The sequence below is a fragment of the Microtus pennsylvanicus genome, chromosome 4 (genome assembly GCF_037038515.1).
Source record: "Microtus pennsylvanicus isolate mMicPen1 chromosome 4, mMicPen1.hap1, whole genome shotgun sequence".
Classification (NCBI taxonomy): Eukaryota; Metazoa; Chordata; class Mammalia; order Rodentia; family Cricetidae; genus Microtus; species Microtus pennsylvanicus.
Genome location: NC_134582.1, coordinates 129,408,942 through 129,432,429, shown reverse-complemented (window position 1 = coordinate 129,432,429; position 23,488 = coordinate 129,408,942). Strand labels below are relative to the sequence as shown.

The 23,488-nt window shown below is 44.1% G+C and overlaps 1 protein-coding gene across 1 annotated transcript in view; it reads left to right on the top strand.

Moving 5' to 3' along the window:
• Positions 1–23,488, top strand: part of Fam107b (family with sequence similarity 107 member B) — a 227,721-nt gene that overhangs the window by 84,650 nt on the left and 119,583 nt on the right. The window contains exon 2 of the mRNA XM_075970468.1: positions 5,595–5,652. Within this exon, the coding sequence (XP_075826583.1) occupies positions 5,595–5,652 (58 nt within the window). The remainder of the gene's footprint in view (positions 1–5,594; positions 5,653–23,488) is intronic.

Genomic DNA, 23,488 nt, shown 5'->3' with positions numbered 1-23,488 from the left:
ACCAAAGCCAAAAGGTCCTGAGTTTGATTCCCAGCAACCATATGGTGATTCACAATCATCTGTAGTGAGAACTGATGATTTCTTCTGGTGTGTAGGCACACATGCAGGCAGAAGACAAAATACATAAATAAATATTTTAAAAAATAGTAACTACAAATACCAGCTCCAACCTGACTTTAGGTTTCAGGGCCAGTGGGTAAGTCCCAGAAGTCCAGAGAAAAATTTGACTCTTTTAACTTTAAAAAAGAATTGGTTTTTTTTTTTGTGTGTGTGTGTGTGATTTGTATGCATTAATTATGTATTCATGTGTGTAGCCATGTATGTACCACGGTGTATGTGTGGAGGTTGAAGGACAAGCTTAGGTGTTCGTCCTTGTCCACCACATTGTTTGAGGCAGAATCTCTTATTATTCACCCCAGCATTTATTAGGAAGCTGGCTGGCAGAGGGATCCTTCTGTGTCCACCTCCCATCTCACTGTAGGAGCAGGTTTTACACACACACACACACACACACACACACACACACACACACACACACACAACTTGATTTTGTTTTTACATGGGCTCTGGGGATTCAAGCCCAGGCCCTCACTCTTGCACAGTAGACACTTTGCCCTTGGAGCTATCTCTCCTGCCCTTGTTACTTTTCATTAGCCCTGATTGGATCAACAACTACTCTACCAATGATAGCAAAGCACAATAGATTGATGAACATTGGCCTGAGTCACACAGGCCACCACAGGAGCCAGAGCCTCTTTAGAGCAGGACAGGGCATCTTAAGGAGGAAATGGGACACACAATGAACTCCAGACAGCAAAATTAGCAGCCGTTCCTCCGGTTGGGTTGCTGTCATGCCATGGCGGCATTCCTGGGAAAATCAGCTCACAACATACTCAGCGGCTCACACGCTCAAGAGAAGACTCATGCATTTACAGCCTTCTTTCTCTAAATAGAACATGGTTTATAGTACCAAAGGCAGATGCTTATTTAGTCTGTGCTGAGCATTCTCCAGCCAGGAGGACTGCAGATGCCTCAGCCCCCTCTGCTTCTTGTGGGCTTAGCAGTTTTCATTAAAGAGAAAACTGAAGCTGTGGCACTAAGGGTGGAGGATTGATCATGTTTGGAAGGAAGTGGAAGGGCCATGGTGGTTCCATTTCCCCGAAAGTCAGAGAGATAAAAAGTGAGCAGTCTAGTCAGGTGGTGGTGGCGCACACCTTTTATCCTGGCACTTGGGGGGCAGAGGCTGGTTGATCTCTGTGTTTAAGGCCACATAGAGAAACCCTGTCTTGAGAAACAAAACAAAACAACAACAATAAAAAGGAAGACATCTCATTGGCACTACGGGAGAATTGTTTCATTTATAAAGCGAGTTTGGATAACTTTGGCATCTCAAGAGATTTTTTTCCTCTGTGGCTGTAATATGACTCTATTTTTTATTATGTATAAATTCTGTTGGGCTTTGGTAAACAAGAATTCATGTGCTGTGTTGAAGCTGTTGTGCGTTGGTGGGATCATTTTGTATAATTTGCATATCATTGCTGTAGTGTTAGTTCACAGCCTTTATAGAAAGGGAAAAGCAAGTTGATTCATTCAAATTTCTCGTAATGTAAATTTGAGATAATTGGATAGGGATCTTGTATACTCAAATTACCCATTCAATGCTATTCTGTGGGCTTTTAAAGTAGGGTGAATTGGGGGATCTGGTCTGCAGTGAAGAAACTTTGGAGACTGTGTTGGATCCCTGGAGAAACACTTGTCCTTGACACAGGTGACTGTCAGTTCCCTTTTGAGGCAACACTGATGGTGATTTGATGACACTAGTTTTTCTGAATTAGAAAAACTGACTGACTGAGCTTGAGAGTCTGGTGGGGGTGCCGATCCCAGGGAAATAATACTTAGGGATGAATGAGCCAACTCAGAACACGTTTTGGGACTATTTCTTTTTTTGTCTTAAAGGATGGAAATGGTTTGTGAGTCTGTGCTTCTACTACAGTTGTAGAGCAGACCTGATTATCATATGTAGAACTCCATATTCACATGCTTCTTCTTTTGGGCTAAATTCTCAGAAAGAGCAATGAATGAAGAGGAAGCATGCCAAGCTCGGAGGGAAGCTGAGGAGGCGGCTTCCTCTCCAGAGGGGCGCAGACAAAGCGGTGACTCATCACAAACTCGTCTTGCTGACAAAGCTAGAGTGTAGTAGGCTTTTTCGTTGTGCCACCAACAACTCCCAAACCATGACATGGAGACTTTGTAGTTATGAAGGCTTGGCCTTGGCTTAGGTTTGTTTCTTGCTAGGTATCATAACTTAACCTGCCTATTTCTCTCAATGTTTTACCTCGAGGCTTTTTACCATTCTTTTTCTTTCTCTCTTCTTCCCTCCCTCCTTCTTTTGCTTTTTTCTTTCTTTCTTTCTTTCTTTCTTTCTTTCTTTCTTTCTTTCTTTCTTTCTTCTTTCTGTCTTTCTGTCTTTCTGTCTTTCTTTCTTCTTTTCACTGCTTCTCATGTCTGACTGGCTGGTGGCTGCCTGGCTGGTGGCTGCCTGGCTTCTGGCCCTGGTGTGTTCTTTTCTTTCTCCCTCATTCTCTTCTCATTCTTCCCTCCTCTTTCTATGGAGCCTAGATTTCTCCTCCTACTTATTCTCTCTGTCTCCTAGCCTCACCTATCCCTCTCATGGCTAGCTATTGGATGTTCAGCTTTTCATCCGATCAATCAGGTGTCTTAAGCAGGCAAGGTAAAACAAATGTTTTTACATAATTTTACCTAATTGAACAAGTGCAGCACCAACAAATGTAACACAGCTTTCCACAGCTCAGGTGATGCTCTGCAGCATAAACAGATGTAACACAGCTTTCCCTAGGTAAAATATTCCCCAACAATAGAGGAATCCTATCAGTGTTACTAATTCATCTCCCTTACTTGTAGCAGGTTCTAGTGTTAGTGATACAATAGGTACAGCTGTTGTCATTTTTTTAAAAATCAGTTCTTGGGGCCAGGAAGATGGTTCAGTGGAGAAAGCCTGAGGACCGGAGTTCAGGTCTCCAGCAGACATCCAACTAGAGCTGAGGCCAACAACTAACTAACAACTAACAGCTAATGCCTGTTAGCTCAACACTGGGAAGGCAGAGACAGCATATTTCTGGGACATGTTGGTTGGTTAGTCTTTCTGATGTCATGAGCTCCAGGTTTAGTGAGAAATTCTGCCTCAAAAACTGAAGTAGAGGGCTGGAGAGATGGCTCAGCATTTAAGAGCATTGCCTGCTCTTCCAAAGGTCCTGAGTGCAATTCCCAGCAACCACATGGTGGCTCATAACCATCTGTAATGAGGTCTGGTGCCCTCTTCTGGCCTTCAGGCATACACACAGACAAAATATTATATATATATAATAAATAAATAAATATTTGCTGGGCGGTGGTGGCGCACGCCTTTAATCCCAGCACTTGGGAGGTAGAGGCAGGCTGATCTCTGTGAGTTTGAGACCAGCCTGGTCTACAAAAATTAGTTCCAGGACAGGCTCCCAAACCACAGAGAAACCCTGTCTCAAAAAAACAACAACAAAAAAAACTGAAGTAGAAAGTGATCAGATATCTGATGTCTACCTCTGGCCCCACATGCACTCACACACGTGTGCATCCTCCACACACAAGCACACACACCTCACAGCACATGCACATATGTTTTAGAAATCAGGTCTCCTGATGCTTCTGCAGTGAGGTGCCATCTCATCTCAGTGTGGCTGGTATAGATTTTAAAAATACTGATAAAAAGAGACTCACATGCTAGTGGTGGGAGCGCAAGCTAGTTCAACTGTTAGGGAGAGCAGTATGGATGCTTCTCAAAAAAGAAAAAGAAAGAAAGAAAGAAAGAAAGAAAGAAGAAAGAAAGAAAAGAAAGAAATTCAAAAATAGAACTATGGTGATTCATTATTCAACTCCTGGTTACATAACCCAATGGGGTGAAATTAGCATATGAAAACTATACCTGCATAGCTGTGTTCATGTGGCATATTCTCAGTAGCTATAGAATCAGCGTAGGGGCCTGTCCATGGGTGAATAGTAAGGAGCATGTGGTATTCATAAACAATAAAATGCCATTCATCCCTACATCTAATGTCCTGCCATCTGCTACAAGATAGTTAGATAGAAAATGGACTATAGGGGCTGGAGAGATGGCTCAGTGGTTAAAAGCATTGCCTGCTCTTCCAAAGGACCTGAGTTCAATTCCTGGCAGCCACATGGTGGCTCACAACCATCTGTAATGAGGTCTGGTGCCCTCTTCTGGCCTGCAGACATACACACAGAAAGAATATTGTATACATAACAAATAAATAAATTAATTAAAAAAAAGAAAAGAAAATGGACTATATTGTTGAACACATTCCTTCTCATGTCTGGAAGCTAAGATGTTGACTTTATGTAGCACACTGAATATTAGAACTATGAAATGATTAGGAAGTGTGAGTAAAGAGAGATTGGATTTGATTAGAACACATTGATCACCATTGATACACATTAATCAAAATAAAGCATAATCAATAAAGAACATTATACCAATATTCAGAGAGCAATGTGTACACCCATTTTCCAGATGAAAGATAAGTGTTAGAACTTTAAAATGTATGTAGGATCAGCTCCAAGCAGGATAGAGCCTACTTTTCTTTGTCTCACTACTACCAGAATTACTATCCATGGAGGGAACCTTTGACTCTTTCATTTAGGCCATTGCTACCTTAAATACACTAGTCAGAGAGACCCGTGGACCTATACTGCTCTAAGGGTGTATTTAAAGACCTCCTAGTATGAATGGCACCCAGAGATGTGTAACCTAGCACCCTCAAATTTATCTGACTTAAAACTTCTGTTTCTCTGAAATCCCAGTTCCTGGAACTGATGGCTCACTTGTTACAGTGCTTGCTGCACGTATGAAGAACTGAGTTTGAGACCCAGAAACCTACATAGAACAGCCAGTGTGGTGGTGTGCTTGTCATGTAACATAGAGGTGGAAACATGCAGATCCCTGGAGTTTGTTGGCCAGTAGCCTAGCCCAGTCAGCAAGCTTCAGGTCAATGAGAGATTCGCTTTCAAAGAACAAGGTTTAACTCCCAAGGAATAACATCCAAGGGTGACCTCTGACCTCCATGCGCACCCACCCACACAAACATATGTACATCTGTACCCGTACACATAAACACACATATGTACAGAGAGATACTCAGACACACAGGAATACACACATCTCACATAAACACACATATGTACAGAGAGATGATACTCAGACACACAGGAATACACACATCTCAAACCTCATCTTCCCACTTTGGTTTTTTTGAGACAGAGTCTCTCTATGGCTACCCTAGAGCTCACTATGTAGACCAGGGTGACCTTGAACTCACAGATCCACCTGCATATTCTAGCTAAGTGCTAGAATTAAAGATGTGTGCCACCATGCCAGGCCCAAACCTCCATTATTTGGGACTTGGTTTAAATGTCTCTGCTTTTAATCTCATATGATTCAGTATTACAAAAATATATAACTGTAAGTTAATACTTATTTTCACATTCTCTCTGCTTTTCTTGTTTCTGGGGCTGGAATTTAGGAAGAAGAATCGCACCAAGAGAGCGAGTGTCCTGAGCTGGAAGAGAAGATGCTGCCAGGTAGAGGACTGTCTGTGTGGCTCTTCTTTGGCCAGCCGCTGTAACTCACAGCCAGGCTGAGCTCTGCTGTAGGGTTTGCAGAGACGTGGTATTGCTGGCGATGTTGTCCAGGCAGCACACCTGGAAAATCCCTTTGCACTGCAAAAATGGTTCGTTCCCTTTCTTGTCTTCCTCCACGCACTGATGGCAACTATGGATGAGACGAGGCTTGCAAAGGAGATGAGGTGCTGATGCGGATGAAGATTTCAGATTCAGTAATAAAGATAAGGGGTGTTTATAAGAGCCAGGGGGAGATGGAGGACACCAGGAGAACAAGGCCCTCTAAGTCAACATGAGCAACCTATATGAACTCATGGAGACTGAAGTAGAAATCACAGGGTCTACTGGTCTTCCCTATGTCCTCTGCATGTATATTATAACTTTCAGTTCAGTATTTTTATGGGATCCCCAATATGCAAACGAGTGGACCTCTTGCGCACTTTTCCTTGTGTTTGCTTGTCCTGTCCAACTCGGAGATCTTGGAGATGATAGTTTTTGCTTTGTCTTATTATATTTTATTTCATTATATTTTATTATGATTCCTTAGAATCTTGTTTTTTTTCCTAATGAGAGACAGAGAGTGGACCTGGATGGAAAGGGAGGAGGGGAGGAACTGAGAGGAGTAGAAGGAAGGGAAAGCAATCAGGAAAAATTATGTGAGGAAAAAAAATCTATTTTCAATAAAAAGAAAAATCAAGGAGTGTAGTTGCTTACTGAAATACTTATAATTATCTTGGGAGATGTTATTTAGAACAGTTTGTTGTTTTTCTTTTAGATGTTAGTGTGGGGTCAAGTATACAGTTTTGCTGACATTATTTACTTCATAACAGAAAGGACGTGTGTGGAGAGAAACAGCCAATGGGGAGTTCAGAACTTCAGACTGTAAGCAGAGAGGATCGTGAGAAACAATGGTCAGAAAAATAAACATTAGTGGAGAGGACTTAAACATACCCAAAGCTAAAACTCAGGACTCCCGCCTTTGTTTCCTAACAACTGTTGTGTTTTGTATGACTCAGAACCAAAAGATTGCTCCAGATGTGGTGGTTGCTAGAAGCAGCTTATCATTTAGTAGAAATCAGGCAGTAAGGTCACAGAGCTGAAAGCGATAATGGAGAGATGACGCAAAGTGAGAAAAACATGGTGTCCTACTCTGGCACAGTGGAGGAGGGGGTCAGCTACTAACTGGTCATGGCATCTTCTTCTATACGTGTATCTGTTTCTTTGTGTGTGTGCTCATGTCATTGGGCATGTGGTGTGGTCAGAGGACAGCTGGTAGGACTTTGTTCTCATGTCTGCCATGCAGGTCTCAGGGATAGAACTTGACCCATGGGGCTATTTCACCAGCACCCCATTTCCCTCTGTATCTGTTCTTCCCTTGCTTCTATACCCATACTCCACCAAATACGACCCTTGTTTTGGTTTGGTGCCTCTTCCTAGGACACTCTCCCTTGCAGATAGATTCCTGTATTTCTGGTTCACTGGTTGGGTGTTAGCACTAACTGTTGTGTCCTACAGAAAACTTCCCTGACCACTTCCCATTCCTCGGAGTCACTTCCCATCCTCGGAGTCGCTTCCCTCGTGGTCTTCCTTGTTGAGCACCTGGAACAATCCTATGTATAGTAGTCATTGGTGGGGCACTCCCCTGCCCCTGCTCTTTTTAGATACAACCCTGAACTTGCTAGGTAACTGAGGGTGACCTTAATGCTCCTGCCTCTACCTCCAAATGCTGGTTACAGGTGTATACCACTGTACTCACTTCATGTGATGCTGGGGTTAAACCCCGGGCCTTAGACATGGCGGGCAAGCACTCTCCCAACTACACTAGAACCCAGCCCTTAGGAGTTCCCTGCTAGTGAGTCTGTTGTGTCCATTTGTATATGGTGTTGTCTTCTTCTGTGGGATGAAGGTGGTTTGGTGAGGGCCAACTCTGTGCTGGCTTTGCATTTTTGAATTAAATAAAAAGAATCAGACATGGTATCTGTACTCAAGACAACGGAACATGTCTAAAAGACAGATGTGTTTATAACAAGAAACTGTGAAATGTCTGTGTTATCAAAATACAGCTGGGAACTGTGAAGAGGAGGCAATCAAGTTTGCGCTGGGGGACTGTGGCCAGGAAGGTTGTGACAACCTTGGGGTTGAGGACACTTGAAATGACATTTGGAGTTGGAAAGGAAGCACATAAGGCAGAGTTGAACTTCTGTCTGTTGCCCGGGAAAATGGCTCTGTATGTCACCTTTGCACTTTTGCCCTTGATTTTCAATTCCTCATAGTGATCTTTGCTGGGTCTGTGCAGAGTCACCAGCAAGCAGACCAGGAGCTTAGAAGTTTTATTTGCTCTGCTGGCTGAATGTCCATTATAGCTTGAGGATGTTTGTTCATATGTATGGGAGAGTATTGCCATTCTCCAAAGATTTTCTTTTGTGTGTGTGTATGTGTGTGTATACATGTGTAGGTGGGAGGGGTACATATGTATACATGTGTGTACCCCAGAAGTCAACTTCAAGTATCATTCTTCAGAATTGGCATCTTGTATTTTTTTGTTTGTTTGTTTGTTTGTTTTTGAGAAAGGGTCTCTCACTGGCCTGGAACTTGCCAGTTTGGCTAGGCTGACCAGTCAGTGAATAGAAACCTGCCACATTTTCTGACTATAGCTGGCTTTGTGAATGGCTCTGTGGACTGAACTCAGGTTCTCATGCCTGTATGACACGCACTGTACCCACAAGGCCATGCCTCTATAAGGATTTTCTAAGATACAGTTGACTCCATTGAGTCCTGCAACACCTTAGGGAAAAGAAAGGCAAGCATTTCATTTCCATTCTGCTAAGGTCCTGGTCTTAGGATCGCTGAGAGTATTGCTAGAAATCTAGAATCATAGTAAGATTTCCCTCAGCCAACACATTTGGAGTTAGAGCACAGCTAGGAAAAACAGTTCTGCAGAAAAGGAGAAACAATGCTTAGTTTGAAATCTAGAATCTCATGACAGGTAGGGTGATGCATATCTGTTGTCCCAACACCTAGAAACAAGGAATCATGAACTTGAAGGTAGCCTAAGCTGTGTAGTAGATAGAACATCATCTGAGAAAAAAAGAGAAGAAGAAAAAAACAAAGAAATTGAATGGTAATAGTGCATGCCTTTAATCCCAGCACTTGGGAGTCAGAGGTAGGCAGATCTCTGTGAGTTTGAGGCCAGCCTGGTCTACAGAGTGAGTTCCAGGATAGCCAGAGCTACACAGTGAAACCCTGTCTCAAAAAACCAAAAAATAATAAATAAATAAATATGAAAATAAAAAAGAGAAAAGGAAAGAAACCTAGAATCATATTCTCTCTCTCTCTTTTGGTTTTTCAAGACAGGGTTTCTCTTTGTAGCTCTGGGTGTCCTGGAATTTACTCTATAGACCAGACTGGCTTCGAATTCACAGAGATCTGCCTGCTCTGCCTCCCCGAGTGTTGGGATTAAAGACATGCACTACCACCACCCAGCTAGAATCACATTTTGTTTGTGATTATTGTGCATTTAGATTTATGACATAGGACATATGAATAAGTGACTTGTGTTTTGTTATCTTAAAATCCCACCTGATAGTTTTATTCCATAAGTGAGAACTTCAAGTAAATAATAGTTTCTCACCATTTCTTTATAGATTTGGTTAAGTTTTTATTTATGTGTCTACCTGTGTGAGTTTATGTGTTCAACATGTGGGCAGGTGGCCACAGAGGTCAGAAGAGGCCATCAGATCTCCTGGAACTGGGATCACAGGTGGTTGTTAGCTAACCAGTGTGGGTTCTGGGAACCGAACCCAGATCCTCCAGCTTGTACTCTTGACCCTGTCTCTCCAGCCACAATTTCTCAGTAGCTCTAAACTTCTCTGGATTTACTCACTTCATGTGTGCTGTAGAGTCCTTTACTCAGGTTTCATTGCTGTAGGGCTGTCTCTAGACCATTTGATTGAGAGCTCCTGTATTTGTGAATCATTCTTTGAAATCCTGCTAGGTGTAAAGCAGGTAGATTGTGTTTGCTAAATTATTTCTAAAGTATGAAAGCTCATATTCAGAACATTTATTGTATGAGGCCTAGGCCATATTTAGCTGCTACGTACAAAAATACATTGCTATGCCCCCGGGAGTTTATAGACAACAATAAATGAAGCCATTAACCAAATAAAAAGAAACTGAATACTACACAAATGATAGCCTTTAAACAAGTAAAATGTAAATTATAGTGAAATCAGAATGCTGAGGAAGTCTTGTCTTTGTGGGCCTTGTAATTAAACATGGCCTATAATATATAGACTCAGAGATCCAAGAATAAAGGCATGTGTCTAAACAGAGACAAGACCAGAGGGCCAGGGAGACAGCTCAGTCAATAAAGTGTTTACCTGGCAAAAAATTAGGAGCTGAGTTCAATCCCCAGCATCCATATTTATGAAAACCAACATAATCTGGTGGGTTAGGGTGTGCTTGTACTCTCGTTGTGTTAGGGTGTGCTTGTACTCTCGGTGTGTTAGGGTGTGCTTGTTCTCTCAGTGTGTTAGGGTATGCTTGTACTCTTGGTGTGTTAGGGTGTGTTTGTATTCTGGTGTGTTAGGGTGTGCTTGTACTCTTGGTGTGTTAGGGTGTGCTTGTACTCTTGGTGTGTTAGGGTGTGCTTGTACTCTTGGTGTGTTAGGGTGTGCTTGTACTCTCGGTGTGTTAGGGTGTGCTTGTACTCTTGGTGTGTTGGGTGTGCTTGTACTCTCGGTGTGTTAGGGTGTGCTTGTTCTCTCGGTGTGTTAGGGTGTGCTTGTACTCTTGGTGTGTTAGGGTGTGTTTGTATTCTGGTGTGTTAGGGTGTGCTTGTACTCTTGGTGTGTTAGGGTGTGTTTGTATTCTTGGTGTGTTAGGGTGTGCTTGTACTCTTGGTGTGTTAGGGTGTGCTTGTACTCTTGGTGTGTTAGGGTGTGCTTGTACTCTTGGTGTGTTAGGGTGTGCTTGTTCTCTTGGTGTGTTAGGGTGTGCTTGTACTCTTGGTGTGTTAGGGTGTGCTTGTACTCTTGGTGTGTTAGGGTGTGCTTGTACTCTTGGTGTGTTAGGGTGTGCTTGTACTCTTGGTGTGTTAGGGTGTGCTTGTTCTCTTGGTGTGTTAGGGTGTGCTTGTATTCTTGGTGTGTTAGGATGTGCTTGTACTCTTGGTGTGTTAGGTGTGCTTGTACTCTTGGTGTGTTAGGGTGTGCTTGTACTCTTGGTGTGTTAGGGTGTGCTTGTACTCTTACTCAGTGCTGCCAGGGTGGAGGTGGGCAGATCCCTCGAGCTTCTTAGCCAGCAGCCTAATCTGCTCCAGATCACTGAGACTGATCCAAAAAGTAGAGTGGGGAGCTGCAGAGATGACTCTGTGGTTATAGCATCTGCTAGGCAAGTAAAAAGCCAGCTCTCCCCTAACCTGTGTAAATGCTAAGTGGCCATGACAGCCTGCTTGCAATTCCAGCCTTGAAGGCAGAGGCGGGGGTTCTGCCAGAGCAGGTTGGTGAGGCAGATTAATCATGTTGATGAAGTCTGTGCTTTACCCTGCCTCAAAAGACAAGGTAGAAGAGCAATGAAGGAAGATCCCTTGAGCCTCCATTTGTGCCCATCTACATGAGAACATACGTACATCCATATATACACCACATATACATGCACATGAAAATAAGAAAAGTCAAATCAACAGCAAAATCACAGTGGACAGTATCTGAGGACTGACCCGGAGGTTATCTTCTGATTGGCACATGCTTGTACATATAGGTACACCTGTGCACACACAAAACCATGCACATGCTTGTGTACATGTGCACACGCATGAGCATATGCTCACATACACAAGGGTAGAGGGCATTGCAGTACATAAAGGATGACATGAGCAATTTGAGGCATTCAGGAAGTTTTCTCAGAGAACATGACATAAGAAGCAGACTACAAAGATGGATATTGAATTCATTCGTCATGGAGATACATTAGCCAGGGCATTAATAAAGTAAAAATCAATTACTTTAATTGATTTCAAAGTGATACATACTTAAAGATCAGCTTTTGTCTTGGGCTCATGACCTAATCCTTAGGTATCTGTCACTGTATCTGTTTTGAGATATATAGGGGCCACCCAAGAGACAATGACAGTTCCTTGGGGAGTGGTTAATCTTTATCACAGTCATTGTCTAGTCTCTGTTTCTGATAATCCAATGCTTCATGGGAAGGGGTTCTTAGAAAGTGCGTTGACTGTAGTAGACAGAACCCCAATGCCTACCTAGAACCAGGTAACATTTCCTTGAGTCTCCATGGAAGTCTAGCTCAGCGCAAAAGGGTTTCCCCTTTATATAAAGCCCATTTTTCAGAGTTGCAATGTTCTTCCTATCCTCTGCTGCTCCCTTTCAGCAAGAGGAGCATGGGGTTGCAGGTAGGTGATCTGTTTCCTTTGGTCCCCAGCCAGCTCTTCTTACGCCCTGCTCCTCTATGCAGTCTCAGCCATGACATGACCATGGACATCTTCAAATCAGAGCAGCTGAGAGCACCCCAATGCAGTGTCCTCCTCTGACCAGATCCCCTTTGTGGGAATACACATGTTCCTCAAAGTAGAAAGGAGAACAAAAGAGAAGGAAGTCTTAAGGGAGAAAGGAAAAGAGAAGGTAATTAAAGCAGATGCAGGGGGTGTCTGTGAGAAGAAGGAAACAAGCCAGAGAGGGACAGCAAACATAAGGGAAGACAACAGGCAGTGGAGGGCAGGGACAAATGAGAATAAAGAACAATGACACGTATGCATGAAAATGCCATAATAAAACACATTGCATACATTCCCTTGTAGAGGGCACAACAGTTAGCAAGGTGGGTAGACTCTTCTTTGGGTTTAGTATCATTGCCCATATGTTATCCGTGCTCTGTAAATCACCCGACACTCACGCTTCTGTAAGGAGTCCCAGTTACACTCACTGCGTCACCAAGCTAGCCTTGAATGGAGTCTGTCACTGGTCTTATCACATTTCCCCAGGAACGGCCACTTATTTATCACCTCCTTCTCATTCTGCCTGGCCCCTAGTTTTTTGAACAGCAAGGGGCATGCTGCCAGCCACACAACCCTTACTACACTAGGATTGTAAGCCTCAGATTCACCCAGAAAATGAAAAACTATGGTGGCTGTTGGAAATCTTTTTGATATCAGCAAACAGCAAAGAAGGATGAGTGGAGCAGAGGGTGAGGGGTGAGACACTGTCAGAGGTAATCCTATCGCATGGCCACCCCTTTCTTCACCTGAGCAGAGGAATGCCAAGAATCACAGGCAAACACACGCAAGGCTCCATTAGGCTGTGTGCTTCTCAAGAGCAACGGACTGCATCTGTTTGAAAATGAAATCAGGGCCAAGGGAGATGTCTCAGTGAGTCAAGTGCTTGCTGTGCCAGTCTGGGGACCTGAATCCCCATCACCAACACCAGAGGCCGGCATGGCAACCAGTGTCTGTTGGAGGCAGATTTAAGCAGATCTCCTGAGATGGTTGGCCATCCAGCCTAGCTGAAATAGCCAGCTCCAAGTTCTATGTGAGATCCTGTTTCAAAAGATGACATGGTCAAACAATGATGACATTCTGAAGTCAACTTCTATCCCACACAGCCACATGGGTGAGCACAAGGGTGTAGTAAAAATACACCACGCACAGGTGTGCACACACTCACTGTCTAAACAGAAGAGATACACCACGCACATGTGTGCACACACTCACTGTCTAAACAGAAGAGATACACCATGCACAGGTGTGCACACACTCACTGTCTAAACAGAAGAGATACACCATGCACAGGTGTGCACACACTCACTGTCTAAACAGAAGAGATACACCACGCACAGGTGTGCACACACTCACTGTCTAAACAGAAGAGATACACCACGCACATGTGTGCACACACTCACTGTCTAAACAGAAGAGATACACCATGCACATGTGTGCACACACTCACTGTCTAAACAGAAGAGATACACCACGCACAGGTGTGCACACACTCACTGTCTAAACAGAAGAGATACACCACGCACAGGTGTGCACACACTCACTGTCTAAACAGAAGAGATACACCACGCACATGTGTGCACACACTCACTGTCTAAACAGAAGAGATACACCACGCACATGTGTGCACACACTCACTGTCTAAACAGAAGAGATACACCACGCACATGTGTGCACACACTCACTGTCTAAACAGAAGAGATACACCACGCACATGTGTGCACACACTCACTGTCTAAACAGAAGAGATACACCACGCACAGGTGTGCACACACTCACTGTCTAAACAGAAGAGATACACCACGCACAGGTGTGCACACACTCACTGTCTAAACAGAAGTGATACACCACGCACATGTGTGCACACACTCACTGTCTAAACAGAAGAGATACACCACGCACAGGTGTGCACACACTCACTGTCTAAACAGAAGAAATACACCACGCACATGTGTGCACACACTCACTGTCTAAACAGAAGAAAAAAGTGAAGTCAGATCCTTTATGGGAAGGTGAAAATTTGAAGGTGCATCACATCTGTTGGAAATAACCCTCACTGTGAAAATAAAGGAAAGACTATAGAACCATACTATGGTTATAAATGCACAGTGAAGAGCAAGATTGAGGTTATGGTTTTGTGAAGAATCATGGTTGTTGGTGGAGGGTTTGCGAGTGAAAAATTGTCATACTTACGCTTTCCTTTGCTGTAGTCAGAAGGTTGTTGTTTGGATACCAGAGAAGAAAACAGAGAGATTTTACTAGTAGTGACAAGAAAGAAGCCAGCCTGCCAGACAGAAGCATTTGTCAGCACAGAGGTGGATCATACAGCTTGGACTTGGTAAGCCCATACCCGGAAGTAGCTGAGGACAGGGACATAAACCTACATATGTCTTCTCTCCTGAGAGCATGCCTCACTTCTCAGCAGCTGCTATGCCCGAGGCTTTCTCAGTCTATAATAACCAAGACTCTCCAGAGAACCAGAGCCACTCAGTTATAGATGAGGGAAGATATGGCTGGTATGCGGCCAAGAACCAGAGGAGCCACGGGGCTTGAATCCCAATCCAAGGCCAGTGGAAGACTTCGCGGCGCTTTAGTGACTTTTCTTAAAGGCAGAAGTGTTGATTTGGGCTGGGTTTCAGAGGGTCTAGTCTGTGATTGGGATTACTGGTTGGGCCCACACACTCAGACACACAGAGGCACTGGCCAAGATGTAACCTTTCCCCCAGAACCTGCCCCATTTCCTCTAACCAGGCCCTACCTTCTAAAGTTTTCATTACTTCCCCCAAATGGGCACCACCAGCTGAGGACCACGTGTTCAAGACATGCACCTGTGTAAGCCGTTTTTATTCAAATCATAACACCCAACCCAAGCAACTGAGCTCCCCTCACCCTTTTATTCCGGCTCTACAAAAGAGATCTTTCTTCCCACTGCAGAGGCTGTCTTCTTTCCTAAGGGCCCTCTTTTAATACTCGTCTTCAGAAACCACCCTGACACAAACAGCTAAGAACCATCTGGACACTTTGGGCCTACTCAGGCTTACCCATAAAAGCCTCCTTTCTATTGGCCCGTCCACGGAATGTGTTCCTTTCTCTGAGTCTTCTATGGTTATCTTGCCTTTTATTTTAGAAAGCAACTCTTTGGTTTATGTATGTATTTATTTTATGTGTGTGTGCCTGCATGTCTGCATTGACCTGCATATATATAGAAGCCTGCAGAAGTCAGAAGAAGGTGCTGGATCCCCTTAAATTGGGGTTATAGGTATTTGTGAGTGGCCACGTGGGTGCTGGGAACTCATCTCAGGCTCACGAGCCAGTAAGTGTTCTGAACCACCTAACCATCTCTGCCGCCTTTAACTCCAGCACTCAGGAGGCAGAGGTGGGTAGAGGTCTGTGCGTTTGAGGCCTGTTTGGAACAAGCAAACAAACAAAGGCAAAGTAGCAAAAAGAAACAGCTGGTCAGGTTTAGTCCGGGCATAATAGTGTATACCTAGCATCCTGTGCTTAGGAAGGTGATTTAAGAAGATCCTGAGATAGTCTTAAATCAGCCAGGGCCACATAACAAGAGACCCCTGCTATCTCAATAACAGTCTCATACATAACACACATACATGCACGCACATGCACACACACATACACACACACACACACACACACACAGAGAGAGAGAGAGAGAGAGAGAGAGAGAGAGAGAAATTTTGCATATTGAATCAAACTTCTAAATATACTTAAGAATCATAAAGAATATATTATCAGAGTGCCCACCCTACCTATGCTGCCAGGACCTCAGCAATGGCAATTCCTGGTCAGTGCTGCAGAGACCCTTAGGGTCAGTCCTGTAAGTTGGAGCCACTGAGTGAGTAAAGGTTTTGCAAGGGCACCCTCTTTTTGCTAAGGGTCACCTGGAGCTGACTGGAGCACATTTTCAGAATCGGCTGGGTGACACAGTTTAGGCAAGTTTCATTTCCTGTGGTTTGTAGGTTATTTAAGTGTATACTAACAAACCCCAAACAGTCAAAACTCTTCAACTGAAAATGGTCACAGTGAACACAAGGAGACAAACCACCGTGCAGTTTTGTAAGTCCTGTGAGGAAGTGAGACCAGGCTTAGGCTGAGCAGAAACCTGCTTTTCCATGTGTGGAGTCAGGCATGGGGGAGGCTCACCCAGCAAAGGCTAGGCCTTCTTGCTGGGCAAAGCCAGCAAACACATTTGTTCATACAGTAATAAAATAATGTTAATGTCAGGTTCTCTCCCTCTCTCCCTCCCCCACCCCCGTCTCTCTCTCTCTCTCTCTCTCTCTCTCTCTCTCTCTCTCTCTCTCTCACACACACACACACACACAAACACACACAGAGAGAGAGAGAGAGAGAGAGAGAGAGAGAATGTATGTGCTGTGCATACCTGTTTGTACATATGTTTACATGTGTGGTATATGTTCTATGTTCTGCTGGAAGCTAAGCTTCACCCCAGCCCCTGATATTCATATACTCAAAGGGTCTGGAATGTTCTGGTGGAAAATGTATCCAAAGCCTCTCCCCCATCTCTCTCCAAACTCTGCTGCATTTCAGAAAGCCTGCCAAATGATGCCCCCTTTCCCAGAGATGCTCAAGACCACTCTCACAGGGTATTTAAACTGCCCCCAGCAAACAGACTTGTGGTTTTCTGGTCTTCCTTTCCTGTCTCCTCTCTTGGAGTCTGGGAAATCATCTGGGAGTGTTTTTAAAACCTGAGCTTTTTCTAATTCAGTTTGATTTGTCTGATTTGGATTGCTGCATTGGTGGAGAGGCTAATGGGGTACAGAAACTTTTCAGTGTATGTGGAGGCTAGGGTTGACAGTGAACAACTTCCTCAGCCACTCTGCTACTTCCATACCAAGGGAGGGTCTTTCACTTGAACCCTCCAGAGCTTAACTGGTCGAGCTAGACAGCTTGCTCCAGGGTTCTCTTGTCTCTGCCTCTCTAGTGCAGTGCTTAGGGTTAGTTATCACACACACACACACACACACACACACACACACACACACACACACACACACACACAGAGAGAGAGAGAGAGAGAGAGAGAGAGAGAGAGAGAGAGAGAGAGAGAGAGAAACTTTGCATATTTACACGTGTGTAATCAGCCCTTTACCTACTGAGTCTTTCCCATTCCTCCCCACCCCACTGCCCTCCCATCCCCCATGAGGCCACCTCCCCAGCCCAGCTTTTCTAGGTTCATTGTAGTGTGGTCTAAAGTGAGCCCCTCCACTGAAATAAGCTGTCTCAGTCACACATCCCCTTTGATTGCACACACACCCATCCACTCAGTTTTCCAAGGCTCAGACACCAAAGTGAGGAGAAAAGGAAGATGAAGCGATGGCATTCATCTGTGACTTAAGCTCTTTGAGAGGCGGAGGAAATATGAACTCAAGTTCAAAACCTACCTAGGCGACAGCATGAGTTCAAGGTCATCTGGGCAATTTAGTGAGACCCTGTCTTATAAAGAGGTAAAGGGGGAGGGGCGAGATCATAGCTTGATGACAGACCTGATGCTTAGCATGTGCTCTGGTGTGTGCCTCAATCCCCAGGTCCAAGAGGGAGGGTTTGGGCTAGTCTTTTAGGAGAGGTGTTTGCTGGGATTAGTGCTGCCTCTCAGGGAGATCTGGTCCCCACACTCCTTCATCTCTTCATGGGATGCTTAAGTCTGTGTGGATCGTGTCCTCACTGCGCACCAGCACTTCCTTCTCCGTGGGCTTTTCTAGGTCGCCTTCAGGAACCTCTCCTTCATTTCCCGCGTGGACTTGTCTTGCCAAAACCAGTGACTGCTGTTCAACATGGCCCAGTTTGCTTGCTTCGTGTCTGTCTGCCCTTCCGTGGAGGCAGGGATGTCCAGCTTCGTTACACACTGCTGCTGTGTGCACACCGAACATCCCCATTGGAACCAGGGCCCTAGCAGGTGCTTAGTGGGTATTTGTTGAAGGAGGCAGGGATGTTTGTCCAGTCTCTTAAGCTATAGGCTAGTTAGGTGACTCAGAAACCAAGCCCTTTATCTTCGGTTTGTTGTTGTCCTTCAGCTTCCCACACAATGCCTGGAATGCTGAAGAACTCCATGAATTTGAGAACGAGGGTCTGAGTCATTTACAGCAAAGCTTTGTGACGTAAAAACTGTTGCTCCACGGGATGTCAGAGCTGTTCCAGACACGGATCCTGCCTCCAGGAAGCAAAATATGTTTCCTTTATCTTTAGTTTACTTTCTTCCCATTCTCTCAATCCTAGGATAGTTTGAGAGTTTGCGGGGGTGGGGGGGGTGGGGGGGGCTTTTACTAGAGAAACAACTACTATATCAGGTTGCAGCTGACTTCTAACAAAGGCTGGATCCCTGAGCCCTTTATAGTCTTAACGAGGGCTCAGTGCTGAAGTACTTGCCTGCTATGTGCAGGTCCTGGGTTCTGCATTAAGTTCTCAGCTTCTCAACAAATGAGTGAAGGAAGAAAAAGCCCTTAATGATCTAACCTTCTAGCCTATGCATCAAGCCATCTTCCCTTTGTTTCAGGTTCTAGAGATTGGATTTCACAGCCACCTGCTTTCTTCCTGAAGAGGAGAGGAGCGGGGGCAGATTTAAGGAAGTAAAATGTGGCTATGAACCCTGACCTAATTCATAAGGGAACGTTTCTTGAATTTCCTATTGATCCTGCATTGTCAACTATAGAGAGGAACTAGGAGAGAATTGTTGTTGCTTAGTGTCTTCTCCAGTGGCCTCAATCGCCTTACCCAGTAAGGAACCATTTCTCTAGCGACCCAAAGTGGGAGTAACGTGTCCCAGGGAGGAGAAGAAGCAGTGAGCCCTTCCGGGTATAGAATGGAAAGAGATTTCTTTGCTTGTTTTAAGTGATGTGTGCTCTGCTTCCCACCCACTGCCATTTCCATCCAGAAGCGGTCAGCTCATGGCACGGGGTTTCAGAGTTCTTAACATCCTCTTCTGCTAAGCCAAACTTAAGGCTACCCATGCTCTGGAAACACAGCGCCTGTCCTCCTCAGTCACCAAGACAACAACTTCTGCACACACACTAGATTTTCTTACTTCTGATAATTCCACAGGTCGTTTATTGTTCATGAATAGGAAAATGCCAAAGAGAAATAAAAATGGGGCTTTGGTTTAGACCTTTGTGTTCAGCTATTTCCACATCTCATGTGCTGTTGACTGAATAGGGACATGTATGAGCTAGACAGGGGCCAAGGGGCTGCACTTTGGTCTCAACTAGTTTGACATTATGTCACACACCCAGGGAGGTGCTTTGGTGGCTTTAGGCTTTATTTCTTATACTGTATGTCCTTCCTTATGTCTCTTCACACAGTAAGAGTAGAGGCATGGAACTTTCCAGAAATTTACCTTCAAGCTATATTGATTATCTAGAAACGTTCAGTATGGTAATATGTAGAGTAGAAGTGCCTGAATTTTTAGTGTCCCAAAATCTGTATCTACACTATTTTAGATTTTGAAGTTTCTACTTATTATTATTGTGTTTGCAGTGCATGATATATGTATCTGGTCATGTGTGCAACAGTACATATATGGAGGTCAGAGGATAACTTGGTGGAGTTGCTTCTCTCTTTCTGGCTTTACGTGGGTCCCAGGCATCAAGCTTGGTTTGCCAGCTTCCCACAGTAAGCACTTTTACCCACTAAGCTATCTCCAGGCCTCTATTTTACCTTTTAAAATATCATCGTATTTGCTTGCTTTAAACTGAATGTGGCCCCTTTGCAGAGATCTCTTGAAGGAGGAACTGATGTGAAGGTGACATTTGCATATAAAATCAGAAGTAAGGTTTTCAATGCTTCTCTCTTGGAAGAACCCCATAAGCCCTCCCCACCTCCCACTTCCCCTGGTGTGGGTTTGAATGACTGGCCTGTTTTATCTTTGGAGTGCGCCTTTCTTCCCAGTCTCAAGATGCAGAGAGTAGAAATCACCTAGACATTCTAGCTGACTCTAAGATGGCGATCTCAGAGATTATTGTTGATGCCATTGTTTTTACTGTTACTCATGTCCCCCTACATAAACTTTTTTTTAAAATGAGAATTCTGTCTCTAGAGATGCTTTGTACAGTTCACATGTCATCACCCTCCTCTTCCTTTTGGCGAGGCAAGGTCTCAGAAAAGACTGAACCTTATGTGGCAGACCCCTCCTCCTTGCACCTCCTAAGTGCTGGCTTAGAGGTACATGCCACCATGCCATCTAAATCAGCTCACTTATTCCCATACATACTTCTAGCTCCTGCAAGCCTTTGTATAAAGTCTTCTTATCATGGAAATGTCTCCCTTTGGGAACAGCCCTCCACCCATCCTCAATGGGACTTAGTGGATGAATGAATATGCCACTTGCTTCCCTTCAGCAGAGGATGGTATAGCATGTTCTACCCTGGCTTCCAGTTTTCCCAGCATGCGGAGGCCCAAAAATGTGAGCCTATTTCTATCTGTCTGAAAGAGAGTTTGAGGTTGCCCCAAGTTGTTGACAGCAACTGCGGCTGCACACCTGACATAGGGGGGAGTTACTTTGTGCTTTGGACATTAAGATGAACCAACGTTAAGAAAATTAAAGCATACTTCTGCTCCTTCTTTTGAATTAGGAGGTTCGATCTAGGGAGTGACTGCCTTCAGGATACTCGGTCTAGGGTGAGTTCGCTGCCTAAGCAACAGAATAGCTTTTCTCAAGAATTAATGACTTGATATCGAGAACTGAAGCAAGTAACTGTTCTAGTTGTGCTATGTATCATGCTAAAGCAGTCGCTTGCCTTCTTCCTCCAGTTGTATCGCGGTGTAAAAGCAAATGGAAATTAAATGTGGGTGATTTCAGAATTCCCTGGGACTCCCTCCTGGTACTATCCAGTGTTTCTATTTTATTATTTTCACTCACATCTTTGTTCTCTTTACTAATTTTTCTAATCCCCGTGCCCCTACCTGATAAGTGGTACCCATGTCAAAGCTGATCTCTGACACAATCGGAATGCAGCCACGTCACACTCAGGAGTGGCTGGGTGGACACAACTCCCTGGCGATTCTTTCTCGTGCCTGTCTTATCCCCACACCTGGCAACTCCTACCTCAGGTGAGTCCTTTGGGCTCACTCATTCTTTTTTTTTTTAATTTTTTTTTATTTTTATTGTGCTCTACATTTTTCTCTGCTCCCCTCCCTGCCTCTCCCCTTCCCTTCAACCCTCCCCCAAAGTCCCTATGCTCCCAATTTACTCAGGAGAGCTTGTCTTTTTCTACTTCCCATGTAGATTAGACCTGTGTATGTCTCTCTTAGAGTCCTCATTGTTGTCTAGGTTCTCTGGGATTGTGATTTGTAGGCTATTTTCTTTGCTTTATGTTTAAAAACCACCTATGAGTGAGCACATACGATAATTGTCTTTGTGGGTCTGGGTTACCTAGCTCAAAATGATGTTTTCTAGCTCCATCCATTTGCCTGCAAAATTTAAAGACTTCAACATATAGCCAGCCACACTGAACCTCATAAAAGAGAAAGTGGAAAGTACACTTGAACACATTAGCATAGGAGACCTCTTCCTAAATATAACCCCAGTAGCACAGACACTGAGAAAAACAATTAATAAATGGGACCTCCTGAAACTGAAAAGCTTCTGTAAAGCAAAGGATACAGTCAACAAGACAAAAAGACAAAAAATGGGAAAAGATCTTCACCAACCCCACATCAGACAGAGATCTGATCTCTAAAATATACAAAGAGCTCAAGAAATTGGTCGTCAAAAGAACAAATAATCTAATATAAAAAAAATGGAGTACAGACCTAAACAGAGAACTAACTCTCAAAGGAATCTAAAATGGCTGAAAGACACTTAAGGAAATGCTCAACATCCTTAGTCATCAGAGAAGTGCAGATCAAAACAACTCTGAAATTCCATCTTACACCTGTCAGACTGGTCAAGATCAAAAACACTGATGACAACTTATGCTGGAGAGGTTGTAGGGGAAAAGGGAACACTTCTGCATTGCTGGTGGGAATGCCAGCTGGCATAACCCCTTTGGATGTCAGTGTGGTGATTACTCAGAAAATTAGGAAATAACCTTCTTCAAGACCCAGTAATGCCACTTTTGGGTATATATCCAAAGAATGCTCAATCATGCCACAAGGACATGTGCTCAACTATGTTCATAGCAGCATTGTTTGTCATAGTCAGAAGGTGGAAACAACCTAAATGCCTCTCAGTTGAAGAAAGGATAAGGAAAATGTGGTTCATTTACACAATGGAGGGCTCACTCATTCTTTAAAAACAACGGTAACATATTTGGAAGCACCAATAGCTTGGCTTAGATCACATATACAATATAATATTGTAAAAATAAATGTAAAAAGGATTCAAATAAGTTGTAAAGATGGCTCTGTAAGTAAAGTGCTTGCCAACTAAGCATGAGGGCCCAAGTTCAGATCCCCAACATCTGTGTAAGAGAGTGGTGAGGCTGGACAGATGGGTCAGTGGTTACAGGCACTGGTTACAGTTTGATTCCCAGCAACCCCAGGTGTGCTCACAACTGCCTGTAACCCCAGTTCCTGGGGATCCTACATCCTTTCTGGAGGCACCAGGACACAAGAGGCAGACATGGTTGCCCTAGGCTTAGAGCAAGGCAAGTGGATCCCTAGGTGTTTTCTAGCTAGCCAGTCTAGCCAAAACAGTAAGAAACCCCATCTTGGAAAAAGTAGAGAATGATAGTGGAAGATACTGGAAGATTCCTGATATTGATTCTGGCCTCAACATGCAGGATGTACATGAGCTTCTGCACATATGCACACACAAATACAGAACACACACACACACACACACACACACATTTTTTGCGTGTATGTCATATACACACATTAAAAACTAGCATATATAAAAATAACAGTGAGAATCATTAAATTGCATAATTAAAATACATGATTACTGAATAAAAAAGTGAAGGAAAAAGAGTAGGGAACGAGTACTCCTAAAGTATGGAGATTTCTATTGTGACATAAGGGAGAAAGCAGGCTGAGGGAAGAGTCCAGGCTGCATATGGCCAGCAAACGAAACCAGACTATGATAGAACGGGGAGAACAAGAGAGGAGCCACTGGCCAAGAGCAGTGGCCTGGACTGGGAAGAAGCTCAGCCCCTAGGAGGGAGAGGTTTAAGTTAGGGGAGGGGGTGAGAAGCACTGGGAGGAACCACAGATACTGAGACTTGTCCTGGGTATGAGATCTCACATTTAGTCTTTTGTTGATGATAAGGGACAATGCAATCTCTTCTATAACTTCTGTATGCTCTAACTGGGGTGTCA